The sequence below is a fragment of the Drosophila hydei genome, unplaced genomic scaffold (genome assembly GCF_003285905.1).
Source record: "Drosophila hydei strain 15085-1641.00,03,60 unplaced genomic scaffold, DhydRS2 tig00000211-arrow-pilon, whole genome shotgun sequence".
NCBI lineage: Eukaryota > Metazoa > Arthropoda > Insecta > Diptera > Drosophilidae > Drosophila > Drosophila hydei.
The window spans coordinates 1113456-1128025 of NW_022045685.1; the positions used below are offsets into that span (position 1 = coordinate 1113456).

The 14570-nt window shown below is 40.3% G+C and overlaps 1 protein-coding gene across 1 annotated transcript; it reads right to left on the reverse strand.

The window, feature by feature from the left end:
- Positions 1-3888: 3888 nt before the first annotated feature.
- On the reverse strand, positions 3889-12085 carry LOC111603132 (transmembrane protein fend). The gene is made up of 4 exons (XM_023320606.2): positions 11804-12085; positions 6160-6207; positions 4618-4869; positions 3889-4547 (listed from the first exon to the last, which is right to left on the reverse strand). The coding sequence occupies exons 1-4, from the start codon at positions 12023-12025 to the stop codon at positions 4110-4112; spliced, it is 960 nt and encodes a 319-aa protein (XP_023176374.2). The 5' UTR covers positions 12026-12085; the 3' UTR covers positions 3889-4109.
- Positions 12086-14570: the final 2485 nt, after the last annotated feature.

The window sequence follows — 14570 nt, forward strand, 5'->3', positions numbered from 1 at the left end:
TAGTGGTTTCTAGTATTTCGCTTGTTTTGAGTTTTGTAGTCTAAATTTATTTTTGATGTTGCTTTTTCTGCATCTTCTTCATTTGTATTTTTTGGTTGTTGGTTTTGTTTTTCTTTTTGTTTCGTCTACTTAAAGTTAATAATTTGTGTTGTTTTTGTAATACAATATGTTTGTAGGTACGCGCTATATACTTTTTGGTTTTATTATTTTTTTTTAACTTGAATTTTCTTTTCAATTTATCTATATATATATATATATATATATATATAAATATATATATGTGTTTGTAGAAATGAGCAAAAAAAACAGAAGTAGAGCAACAACAATAATAAATGAAATAAAGCTGGGTTGACTCTGCTCTTGCCTTTGTTTTAGCAGGTGGGCTGAGATGTTGCTGCTGCTCCTGCTGCTGCTGTTGTTTCTGATGATGAAGCGGCAGCCAGTATGTCTATAGCCCATGGGGCACTTGGTGAATCAAGCATCGAATTGCCTATAACATTGTAATTGCTTTTTGATAAATGAAGCACGCGCTGCACAGCTGACAGCAGCAGCAACAACAACAGTAAAAAAGCAAACAAACAATAGCAACAACAAAGAAGTAGATGAAAGCAGGGGTAAAATCTGAAGGCTGTGTCGCATAAAACGACTCACTCAAGTGTTGCCCCAGAGCTGGGGCCACGCACTCGGCAAGACAATTTAAAATGTTGAAAAATGCTCAGCTAATTGGCAGTTGACAGCGCCCACAGCCAGTAAGAGAGGGAGAGAGCGACAGAGAGCATGGGAATAGGAATGGGGTATTGTATGAGTTTTGGGTGCCAAGTGGCGGGCGGGTGAATGTTGTTGACTGCCGGAGGCCCATATAAATTTAATTTGGTTTATAAAAAGTGCTTGAGAACGAGTAGAATGGAGAGTGGAGCACAGAGCTGAAAGCCAAGTGGCCAGCCAGCCCCAGCCAAGTCAACCAACAAATGCCAGCCAAGTGCCCCCATCCGCCTTTTAGATTGGAGCAGCTGGCTCAGCTAGGTGAAGCCCCAGCCCGAACCCCTTTAGCCAAACTCCAAATGGAACTTGAGATAATGCAACTTGAGATTTTTCTTGTTTAGTGTGGGTGCACGCCCTTTTGGGTTACCTAAAGCCTCAACAAGATTCATCTTCTTCTTCTGCTTCTTTTTTTTGTATTGAAATTCAAAACAAATCCTCAAGTGGAAAAATCTGTAACGATGTTAGACTTAGCTAACGGCAACCCAAGAGATAAAACACACACACACGCCCACTAAGAGAGGGAGAGAAAGAGACAGAGAGACTAGCAGAAGAAGTAGAAAAAGTGTTACATTGTAAAACAAATCATGTAATTGCGTCTAGAAGGGCTCTTCTCTCTCTATATGAGCTTAAGGAATTTCAAATGTTTGCACAACAGCTCAAATTATCAAAGAGGCAGAGAGAGGGAGAGCGAGAGAGAAAGAGAGCGCGCGAACTGTTGCTTGATCCATTTAGATGTCAGCAGACAACTGTCAAAACATACAATAAATCCATTAGGAATCTTAAAAAAACAAGAGGAAGAGAAAACTATTATAAGCCAATTAAAGAGATGTTGTCAACGTTTCAATTGATTCAGCTGCTGGGGCATTGGTTGGGGCTAAGTAAACAAGTTGCGTCAAGTCAAAGTGGGGCAGAATTATGCATGCCAAGCGATATTTATGGCAAACAGTTAAGCAGAGGAAGAAGACAATGTAAAAGCCATGGAAATACATAAATGTATAAATGTATAAATGTAAATGTTGCAACACAATAACCGAAAAGCGCCCAGCTCCATAACTAGGTAAGCCAAGCGAGAGCGCAAACCAATTGGATAAAGGACAACGCCTCCATCATGAAGGTGCGCGGGCGGCAAGGCGGGGCGGGGCGGTGTGCTGTGCGGGCACACCCTCAACAAAAGCTGCTTCTATGTTGTTGTTGCTGTTTTTTTTTATCGTTGGCATATTTTGCGGCTCCAATTTATATGGTAAGTGGTTATCCATTTTGTTGTTTTTATCAACCAACATCCATGCTGCAGCGCGGCGCGGCGTGGCGCAACGCAGCGCAGAAATGAAAGAAAAAAAATCGATGGGTTAGTTTGGCAACATGCGCCGTGGCAAATGATATTCCCATGCCAACACCCAACAGCACAAATAAAGCCCAAAATGCTCTGCAATAACAAATCAAATTATATTTACATAATCAAATAAAAATAATAATAAAAAAATTAAAACAATAATAAAAAAAAAAAACACTAAACTTAAACTAGAATAATTCAAATATAGATATTTGAATACATATGTTGATACAGTTTATGTTTTTGTATTTGATTTATATTATTTATGTTTTTTTTTAAGTTTATATATCGATCGGTGCGCACCGCATCTCTTATGCTCTTTTCCGGTAATTCGATTGACAAGTTATATAACTAATATCTATATATTTCAGACTCTGCACAAATGTTCTCCTTTTCAGCCCGGCTATATATTTATATGTATATATATATAGTTATGTAGTTTTGGTTTACTTTCGTTTAATGCTATTGTTTGCTTAGTATCTACGCTGAGCTCTATTGTTGTCACCTATCTAGATAGCCATAGGAGAGCTTTTCGATTTGGCGCCTATGTTGGGGAATGCTACATATAAGCCTAGCTATATCCGACTAGATGTCAGTCAAAAAAAAAAACCTAATCGCATCGAAACTCAAGCTACAAACTTGGTCCGATCTTGAAAAGCAAACAGATGCTAGTCTTAGGATTATATATATATATATAGTACTACAAATCTGTAGCTGATTATCATTATATTAGGCATTAAAGTATGTATGTATGTGTGTATGTATGTATGCTTTATGTATGTCAGACAAACAGATGGAACATGTTTACATGTTTATGAATCCAGTTGATTTTGTTGTAGCCTCATCTACAGCTGCTGCTGCTCTGCTTAAACTATTTAGGATACTTTGACCTGGAAAAGAGCTAGATATAGATAATAATATGTATGTATATATATATATATAAAAAAAAAGAGTTCTTATCTGAATGACGCTTAGATATTTACAGGCATTTTGCGTAGCGAAGCTTTTTTAACTTTCTTTTGTTTTTGTTTTTTTTTTTTTTTTTTGGTTTTTCTTTTGACTTGCTCAAGTACATAATTTTCATTAGATTAGTTTAGTTTTTCTTTTGAATTTGTAATTTTGCATTTTAGCTAGGTATATAAACATTTAAAAATTTTGAAAAATATTCCATTTTGATTTTAGTTGTGTGTTTTTTGTTTTTGTTTTTATTTTTATTTTTTGTTTTTGGTATGAGTTTATTTGAATTTATGCATTTTTTGTTTTTGTCTTTAATTCATATTATTATATAGACGACGAATTTGAAAACGACATGCGACCTTTAAGACTTCCATTTTGTTTTTTTTTTTTGTTTATATATTTGTATGTTTTTAGTTTAGTTGATTTAGTTTAGTTTAGTTTAGTTTGGAAAAAGCGACGCGACGAGAAAAAATTGTATGTTGCATAAAAATTTGTAGCAATTTGTTGCATTTAGTTTGGTGTATGTAGTTGGTTGGCCGAGGCCCCTAGATTATGTATATATAACTATGATATATATATGAATTTGTATGTATGTATGTATATAGTGTACGCGTTAATGTATATAGTTAATATGTATATATATATATAGAGTCTATATAATTTATGACTGTTTTGTTTTGTAGGCCCCTAACACTAAAAAAAGGTAAAACTTAACCGTACGATTGAGCGAACTTTTTTCTCATATTTTGTGTTTTTGTTTTTTGGACTTGATGTGAGATATTTGATTTGATAACTACATATGTTATAATACGCATGTTTATGTATGTATAGTATAGGCTATATATATGTATGTCTGTGTCTGTATCTGTGTGTGTCTGTGTGTGTGTTTGTTTGTTTGTGTGTATCTATGTTATGTACAATTTGGGTGCAGAATATCACATAGTCAGACATAAACGACTACAAGTTCTCTCTTTTTGTTGTTGTTGTTGGTTTGTTTCTTTGCTGTTGTTGTTGTTGTTGCTGTTATTTTGTCATTTAACTCGGTTCGCCTTTTGAGCGCCTACACATGCAGCGTTGAGTTGTCCATGGAGAGCCGCGAGCGACGACCGCTTAGCAAGGATGCGGTGTCCGCATCACCATCAGAGGCCCGCTTGCGTTGCGGACGCAGAAACAGGAACATAACGAGCAATGCCAGGAAGAAAGCCAACGCACCAAAGGCCGGATACACAACGCCGCTCAACTGGCTGGCCGTGGGCAATGCACTGATGATGTACACACGGTCTGTGGGTCGAGCGCGCTGCAAAATTGTTGTTATTGTCGCTCCTGCTGCTGTGGCTATTGCTTTTGTAGTTGTTGTTGTCGCAGCTGCTGCTGGCAGCATATCCACGTTTAGGGGCAACAGGCTGGGATTTGTCCAACGATTGGTTGCCGCTGCCGCTGACAGCAGCCGATGTGTGTCCACATTGAGCTTCAGTGAACGCCGCATCAGACCCGTTAGCTACAAACAGAATGGTTGACAATTTCTATCCTGTCACTGTGGTCAAAGGCTGCGGACTTGACTGGCTTACCTTATGCTTACAGGTCACCTGTATGTTGTACACTGTATCCGGCCAGAGTGACAGCTCGGCGCGTGCTGTATCTGTGAGCAGGTTGCCCATGAGGCCGCCGCCGGATACCTCCCAGGTGATCAGGCATTGACGCGATGCGTTCGCAATCATCTCGTCCCATCCAATGTCGGTCAGCACCAGTGCACCCTGTCGTTGGGCATGGTGGACGCGCAGCTCAAAGGGCGCCAATTGCCTGTGGCAGTTTTGCCAACACTGTGGATGGTTTCGACATTAGGAAAATGGCAAAGGAAAGGCAACGGCAAAAGCATAACGGTAGCAGCATATACATATATACACACACATATAAATGTATATATATATCGCTGCAGGAAATGGACGGGTGGAAGGGGCGAAAAAGTCGCAAATTGCCAACGCAATTTTGCCAGCCGCCCGCAGCAGTCAATAGCAACGAAATTTAACCCATTAATGCGCCCACGTACTTAAATACGCACCAAATATTCGTTGCCCGAGCAATCTGTGCGACAGACTTAAAGCGAAATTCATTTTGAATGTCTGTTTGCGTTCAAAATGAGGATCCCTGATGTGTATATTCCGTTATCGATAAGCTATACTTAATTGAGTAAGTTATCGATATGTGTACAGGACTGGCAATTTTATTGTAATTTGTTTCTGATTAGTGAATTGAGTAATTTGGCAAAAGTATCGATATGTTTTGCAGTACAGACATTTGATGCGGCAGTATTGAAAAATTCCTTTTTTCGTTGCTTTTTTAGCTTTAAATTGCTTTTTCGGTTTTACTTTTGTTTTTGTTTTTTCTTTTTTTTTCTGTTTGCATCGCAGCACTGGCATTTTAGTTTTATTTTTGTTTGTGTTGTTGTTGTTGTTGTTTTGTAAATGCCCGTTTTAGCCTTGGCTAACAACTGAAATGGAATGCTCTTCAGATTGAAAACGTTATTTGCAAAAAATGTTTGCGCCACGCAATCAAAATTTGCTATGTGAAACTTTTCAATTTCAATTGATTTGAGGGCTTTCAGAAATGTGAATACAGTGATTGCATCTCTTAATTATTGCTAGACCTCGGCAGAAAAAAACAGTTTGCAAGGTGTAGCCAGAATAAATAAATGTGCTATCAAACCAAAGCAAATATTAAAGCAAGCTAAGTGCTTTCATAGAATAAAATATATGCACTTGGCTTAAACATAAAACTCCCTCGAAATTGGCCTCCAGATAACACTTAATTTGAAGCTAAGTATATTAGCATTGCATTAAATTTTCATAGTTGCCAGCAAAGTATTTAGTTAGAGCGGCAAAAGCATTTACTCATCGGGCACATTAATGGGTTAAGGGATCATAATAATTATGAACTGTTGCTGGATGCTTTAGAAAGCCATGGCTTAGGGCTATTCAGGCCGTTGTTATCGCATCTAACCGCTGTCTTTGTACTTATCATAATATGGAATGGGATTTGGGGCGTGGGGGCTTTTGCCGTTGCCAGTTGTTGTTGTTGTTGGAGGTGGAGTTGGAGGCGGGGCATGTACTTACGCTTCTGCAATCAACGAAATCCGTGCAATAATTCCAATCCCTCGCAAACTGCAAAATAAAAGAAGAAGCATGTTTAGAGAGAGACAGAGTAGGATTAGTAGAGGACGAGGTATGGCAGAAACCAGAACATCACAAACAAAAAAGTTAGTTAGTGGGCGTGGCCTAATCGAATTTTAAGTAAGCTAGAAAAAGTAATCAGGCACAGCGCCGCAGGCAACTGACTCTGGCCGAGGACAACGCCACAGCATCACCATTACCAACAATAGACGCAAATTTGTAACTGTAATATGAAAGGCCTGGCTTGGCAAAACGCAAAAAAAGGCCACAGCATACAGATAGAACTCCAACTGTGTGAGTGTGAGTGTTTGTGTGTGTGTAAAGAAAAAAATGTCATAGTGTGTGTGTGCGTGTGTCTGTTTGTATAAATGACCGCAAAGTTGTATGGCGAATTGAAATTTTTACGCTGTCGGCAGGAGATGAAACTGTGAACTAACTGGACATGGCAAATGTGACGGCAACTGCGACGTTGACGGCGACTGCGACGACGACTGCGACAACGATTGCTGTATGCTATGTGGCGAATGCCTGGCTCTGCCTGCTTAGCCTTTGTCAACTGTCGCTTTAGCTACGCAGCAGCGACAGCTGGACAACGTCCTGGGCACTAAAGCAATGAGTGCAAAAAGGCCCACAGCCCGGATCTCAGTGCCTGTCCGTTTAGTTTATGAATGAGCACGCAGACAAATGAATGAATGTGCTGATGCGAACTGAGAATGAGAATGAGAATGAGACAGAGACAGAGATAGAGATAGAGGCAGGCACATCGACTTTAACTGTGACTGTGACTCTGACTCTGCGACTGGAACGAGATGGCGGACATCAGGCTAACATAAAGGAGCTGGCAACCAGCAGCATTCCGGATCGGCATCGGCATCACCAGCAGCAGCAGCAGCAGCAGCACTTTGTCATCATTACACAATAAGGCGGCCAGATAAACGAGCATGCCAAAAGGAAAATCGCAAAGACAACATATTTTCCGCTCAATTGAATTTTTGGCCTTTGCGAAACAACTTGGGCGATAAGTAACAACAATAAGGCGGCAAATGAATGAGCGAATGAGTGAATGAATGCCACTGGCAATATCAATTAGAGATGGCAACGTGATTTGATTGCCCCTCAAAGTCGTTAGCCTAATTGTCATTGGCAATTCAATATATTTATATATATATATATATATATATATATATATATATATATATATACAATATGAATCGTTGCGTGATTGAGTGAGCTTAATTGGATATATTCAGTTTATCCATTGGCTTTTCTTTATATATTTTTGGAGCTTATCATTACAATTGCTGCTCTAGATAAATCACTTATCTTCTTATGTTTTAATTTAAATATTGTTTTTTTTTTTTGTACCCGAAATTAGCGTTGATTGGCGTTCTAACTGTAGGCAAATCTGTCATGAGTTTTTGAAGATATATATATATGTCATGGATAGGATATGGGCTCCGTAATTAGGCGTTTAGTTTTTGGGTTTAAAACACTTTGATTTCTTCAGCTTCTTCTAATCTACTTTTCCCCATCTTACATATATTCTTTTTTTTCAATGTATCTTCTTGCTCTACACAATATATATATAGTCGATATTTAAATGGATATGTTTCTATTGCTTCTAAGTGCTTTCTTTGCATTTTTAATTTATTTAGTTTCGATTTGCTTGGTTTATCCCATCACATTTATCTACATCGCAAAATCAGTCGTTATATACATATATAGATGATGTGCTCAGTGCGTCGTGCGTGTCACGCTGCCGGCTCTAGCCAGGCATTGAATGAAGCGAACGCACCACACGCTCAATGAAAACGCTGAGCCAGGCAAACTCCAGACGAACATAGACCGTCCCAAGCCAAACCGTTTCGTTCGCCCTTGCCCGTTCGAGCGTCTCCTTGTGGGCTACCTGGCATAGTTGTTGGCCGATATAAATTAAACGCAGGCAACGAACAACTTTTACATGCAATTGCCCACGGAATTGGACATCGCTTCACACCCAGGCCACATAAATTACCCATCCAGGTCAGTTTTGAGGCAGTTTTATGAGCTGTAGCTGGTGCTGGATCTGCTGCCAATGCCTATTGCAAATGCCCATTGACCACTTTTTCATTCTTATTATTATTTCTTTTTTTTGTGTGTGGCACGTAGTCGCCAAATGCTGCGCTTGTCAATTATTGAAGCCCCGTCGGAACAGATTCCACCACCAGCCAAAGGCTACGTGCTCAGCATACGCAGCTGGCATTACGAATCGCAACGGAGTCTGGGTCACAAGCTCTCTCTGACTCAGAGACAGACAACGCGCGACAGACTGAAGTTCTTAATACACACACACACACACATACACACACACACACACTCGCACACACACACCCCCCAAAAAACTAGGCAGGCAAATTACAATGGCACAAAATCTTTGGTGGCTGCCAAGTTTTATGGTGTTAATTTGGCGCTGATTGAGCGACGTACGTCCTGTGCCGGGGATTAGAGCCGGACAGGCGTGAAATTAGCCCGCAATGCACATGGCCGTGCAGTCGCAACCCTTAGAGGTCAACCGATTGCATTTGTGAACCCCCAAGCTGGATCGTGACATCGAGCGAATCGATGCCCAAAATCGAATCGCTTCGGTTCCAGTTGACACGGAAGATTTACCGTTTTTTTTCACTATATTAAATCTGAAAACTTGGACCTAATGCGAATTGTGACTGTATACCTTTTGATATTACAGATAAACGAACTGATGAAGAAACTTTGAAAATACAAAATTAAATTTTTATTTTAAAGCTAAGCCACATGCTAAGGCACATTTTATCAAGGAAATGATTTAATTACGTTTCTTTTTTATTCTTGCTGAATGCTAAATAGATTTCTGAACGAAATGCAAATAGAGAAAGCCAAACGGATTGAATTGGTTAACCTACATAATAATGCTTAATAAATTAATAAATTATGCGACAACAAATAATGCATTGACTTCCATTCAGACTCACACGCACACACACACACATACACACAAAATAATGCATTCAAAGTTACATTATTTCACATTTCATAATAATAAATTGCATTAATTAACGCAATGGCAATCAGCAGAAATTTTCCTCTTCCATTAGATGCACACACACAGGCCCTGAGCACCGCTTGCATTCGCTTCAATGGGGTATATTGCTTGTGTGTAGCAGATGATGAGGGCATAAGTATCGATAAGTATCGATGTTGCTACCAATTATCATAGTAGATTGTTTTTCATTTTAAAAAGTTTTCATCGAATTATGATTATAGTTTAGAAGCCTTCAAAAACTTGGTACTCTCGATGCCTGCCCCATAAATTGAAAATTTAGTATAACTAGAACTAGCAAAAATGATATGGATCACAATAATTGATTCATTCGACATTTGAAATGTTTTACAATTTAATCTTACTTTCAACCAAGCCACATTTCGAGTGAGTAACTTTGGGGCACAGTCAAAAGCCTTTGCATTTTTAGCAATGCGACTACAATTTAGATGCTGTCTCAATTCAGATTAGTTAAAAAACAATCGCCTTAATTTCGAGAGAATTATGAAAGTTGGAACTTGTCTAGCACTGGCTGCAGGATATCTTACTAGTTGAGCACTGCCGCGCCGACAACAGCATTCATATTTGTTTCAATCACGTAATGTGTCAACATTTGTCTGCTCATATCACAGACAGAGCAGAACTTTCGACAGCTCTCAAAATTAACAATTAAAACATTATTAAATAGCATTTCTGTTTGGCAATTTTAGCTAGTCTTTAAATATACGGTGTACATATTAATAAGACTAATTGGAAGCAGACTTTGACTACATAGAACTATAAGTTTAAGCTACGCAAGCGACAAATGAATTCAAATCTTAAGAGTTTTCTTTTATCAGGGAATATAGCCCTGAATAAAATAAAATACAAGTTTAGTGAAAATGTATGTAACAGGCAGAAGAAGGCGTGGCAGACCCTCTAAAAGCTACATAATCTCGATCAGGACCACAAGCTGAGACAAGCTGGCCAAGTCAGTCCGTCCGTATAAACGAAACTAGATGCTTCAAATGTGAGATATATACTACTAAATACCGCAAGCAGTACGATTTATCATTTTGTTCGCTTTTAAAATATCAGCGCAGTGAGGGTGTCTTCCCGTCGGGCTCTCCCGACTGTAGCACTCGTATTTGTAGCCTACTAAGTCGCATATGTATGCTGTTATGTCAGTATTATTAGTATTCTTATTTTTCTAAATAGCTAAGGCAAATTATGTACGAAGATCGTGATCCTTCACTGAACCCTGCTTTATCTGGTAGACTCGCAGCGAGATCTGGCTACTGGGTTTCCCTGCTCTTACCATTTCCTGTTTTCACTTTATAATTTTGGACTCGTTTTTGTTATTGTTTTTTGTCTTTCCGTTGTTTTTTTACATGTTAAGTACATTTGAATACTAGTTTTCATAGTCATTCAATAAAATAAGTTTCTGTGCTCAACCCTCAAGTCGTCCGGTCCCCTGCTCGATGCTTGACAACACACCCAATTGCCCTTGCGGCATTGTGGCTCCTTTCTTGATCTCCCTCCCAGTTTTCAGTTTTCAGTTGCCTAATCTCTATTAGCAGCACTATGACTGGCGTGGACCACCCAGCTGACATTGTCAACTGACAGAGGCAGCTACCTGAGAAGCAGCGGCATAAGCGGCAGCGGCAGCGACAGCGATGTCAGCTAACAGATAAAGGCGGGCAGCCACATAAAAAAAGAAACGAGTAAAGAACGTTCCAGACGCGTAGCAACGACTTCCTCATACTCTGCTTAAAACAGCTCAAGAAAACTCTGTGCTCACAATGGAGTCTTAGACTACGGCCAATGACTTGCCAACTGTGACTTTGTGAAAGATCGTTGCTCATGGGTCGTGATTAGAGCGTGTCACGATGTCATCTGTTACGCTAATAAAGAGTCTTTTAGACAAAAAAACTGTAATGTAATGTAAAAAACTGTAATGCCTCGCCAGTCACTTGCCAACTGTAAAGTTGTTCATAAGTCGTGAGTAGAGCGTGTCACGCGCTCCTCTTTACTACTAATACAAGACTGTAGATCCCAAAACTGTTATATTTCGGGACTTTCAAACGTCACATATTCAAATGTCAAATAAAGTTGAAGGAATGTCGATGTCAAGCCACCGCAACGTTTGTTGTTGACTTTAACTTTTAGCCTGCGCTGCCTGCATGCTGAATGGGCGTGGCTGACATAATTAAACAGGTTAATGCAAACATGAAGGGGAACATGCGTATTTGCTTCCCATACTTCAATTGCTTAGCTGCTGTGCCATCAATCAAATATACCCCATTTCAGTTTATGAACAGTGTATAAAACTGTATTCCCACTGCCGCCGCTGCCCTTTGCTGTCTGTCAGACCCATTGTCATTGTCCAACTGGACGAGGTGGAAGGGGCTGTTGCTAGAGTCACAGTCACAGCCACAGCCAGTGCCTCTAACCTTGAAGTCGCACTCGAGAATCTTTCGGCGCTGTCGAGCGAGCGTACATACAAGTGTCCATCAAGTGCGTCTTATCTTTAGTGGCCTGAGCCGGGCTTACCTGCTGATAGCAGCTTTGGCGGCATCTGGTTAGCTGCTTGCTGCTGAATGGCGTCGCTGCAGCCGCTGCGGCTGCTGCTGCTGCCGCCGCCGTCGCCGCTTGTGTCTCTGTTGCCTGCAGCTGGACAGCAGAAGCAGCAGCGTTTCTGTTCGCATCCTTCGGAGCCTGTGCCAGAGACTGGGCGGCAACCAGGACGAGCACTAATGCAATTGACTGGAACATTGTTGTTGTTGTATCTCTGTTTGTCCTTATCCTTGTTGTTGTAGTTGTTGCTGTTGCTGTTGCAGTTTAAAGTGAGCGTGGGCGTGGGCGTGGGTGTACAAGAGCGAGGGCGTACGCCTGGGGCGTTCACAGATTGATTAATTGATTGATTTTGTTTGTTTATTTTTGTATCAAGTGCTGTTGAAGTTGTCGTTGTTGTTGCTTTTGCTGTTGCTGTTTGGTTAGGCCCATAATACGCGACGACTGTGACGACAGCGACGTCAACATTGACGTCGACTGCATTTAGTGAAGCAGCGGACGCAGCTCGTTCTGTGTATTTCTGTTTGTTTGTTTTGTTGTTCTTCTTCCTGTTGTTGTTGTTTGCCGTTTTGTGTTGTGATTTAGCGATTGCTTATAGCTTTGGCTGCCGCAGCAACAACAAGAACCGCAATAACTGTGCTTCAGCTAAAAGCATGCTGCGATTGATACACGCAGAGAGTAACTGTAACTATTACTGTGATGCGTGGGCTTTCGTTTGCGTCGTTTAGTTTCGTTTCGAATTTACGTTTCTGCCTGGTTTTGTTGTTGTTGCCGTTGCTGTTGAGGTTTACTTATTGGTTAGTGTCCCGGGCTGATGAAGGGACGGGGGCAAGCGTTTTGGGGCGCTGGTTTAACTAACAACATGTGCCGTGGCCCTGACTCCAGGTCTGCGCACCTTGTTTGAGTTTTTTATATCAGGTAAGTTGGCACTGGCACCATAACAAAAACACAAACAAACAACACACGACAACAATAAATAAAACGTGCACACACAACAAGAGCAGCAGCAGAAGCAGCAAAAAAACAAAAAAAAAACACACGAATAAATAACAACACCAGCGACAAGGCGACAAACGACTGCGACTTCGACTGCGACAGCGGCAGTGACAATGGCTGAGGGCGAAGGCGAGGCCAACCAACGTCGTCGAGGATAAATGCTGCACTAACGGAAAACGAAAACTGAACCAGAACCAGGCTGCGAGATAACACACAAGTACACACACACACACACACACACACACACACACACAATCGCACACAGAGACACAGCGCAGTCATACACACGAACGCACACAGAGTCCCAGAGAGCAGAGTAAAGAAAGGGCTGCTAAACACACAGCTGCTACAGCCACAAAATGGCTATATTTTAGCTTATTTTCTTTTACTATTGGCCAACGGAACACGTTTTTTTGTTGCAATACACTTAATGAGATGCCTAATAATTTGCTTACCGCAATTCTAAATAGCTTGCTTGTTAAAAGTAATATTGGTTAATTTAAACATATATACATATATATAACTAATTGTTTCCTTAATTTTGTACAGTTCTATGCTAAATATGATAAATTGTATATATATATTAACTATGTAAAAACAATTGAATACAAAGAAATAAAAACCAGCTTCATATATATTATTATTAAAACATTATACTATATGAATTAAAACGTTTATTTTAGCTGAGTTTTATTAATAACTTAGCTTTTTCTAGCTACATATGTTAGCAAGGCCACGGCCAGTTTAATCAGCACTTGCCGCACATACTGAAAAGGGGCGTCAGTCAGTGGTTGTTGTTCGAACACGATTTCCAACACCGAACACGAACATGTTTGAAACAAAATTTGAACGACATTAGTAATGCGAGCGGGTCGTGATTATTTATCGCCGAGAGACCCAAATAATAAACAAATCAAATTATTTGATTTGTTGTGTAAAATAATGACGAAGTTCGAATAATAATGAGTTGGCAATACGAAAATCTATAACAACTAGCATAGTATTTGATCCCAGTATAGATCAATGTCGAAAGTTTGCCCAACTAATTTCGTGTCGTGCTGTATCGTGCTTTATAATTTGTGCAGCACTAGATTGCAGGGAACAGCTAAAAGTCGGAGTTGAAGTTGGGCCAACGGAGTCAACGGAGTCTGTGTGACGGTTTGGTGGTTGCTTCGCCCAGTTGGGCTGACTTTGATGATTATGATGATGATAATGATGATCATTATGATGATGGGGTGGCTGGCACCGGGCTAAGGCTTTGGACTTAGCTTTAGCTATGGCTTTGACTTGGTGGTGGTAATGTTCCCCTCCCGATCTCTCCCCATTCCACGCCCAATTGCTTCAATGTCCCGGCATCGCGCGTGCATGCAGATGAATCAAAGCAGCCGCTGATTATAGCAACAATATGGAAATGCCGCTACCTCTCCACTACATCGGCTTGCCTCGGGTTATATAGAAGCATTGTTTATTTATATGCCATGCACATGTGCTTGTGTGTGTAAATGTGTTTGAGTGAACGTGTGTGTGTGTGTGTGTGCGCTTGTATTTGGTTTTTATAACTTCCATTTGCCAAAGCATAGTAAATTCTTTCAAAGCGTGTACTACATTTATTATTTAAGCCACGCTGTTCTCACTCTCTCTTTCGCTCGGCTTGCCCCATCACCCCTGCCTCTCTCCGATTCTCTGATCTATATGCACATTGTTCTAGCCATTCGGCTTGTGTCTCTGTGTCTGACTGCTTCTATATTAG

Coding starts and splice junctions, on each gene's coding strand:
- LOC111603132 (XM_023320606.2), bottom strand. CDS start 12,025: ATGTTCCAGTCAATTGCATTAGTGCTCGTCCTGGTTGCCGCCCAGTCT. Junction 4,870..6,159: donor ATTTCGTTGATTGCAGAAGC/GTAAGTACATGC, acceptor AACCATCCACAG/TGTTGGCAAAACTGCCACAG. Junction 4,548..4,617: donor AGGTGACCTGTAAGCATAAG/GTAAGCCAGTCA, acceptor TTCTGTTTGTAG/CTAACGGGTCTGATGCGGCG.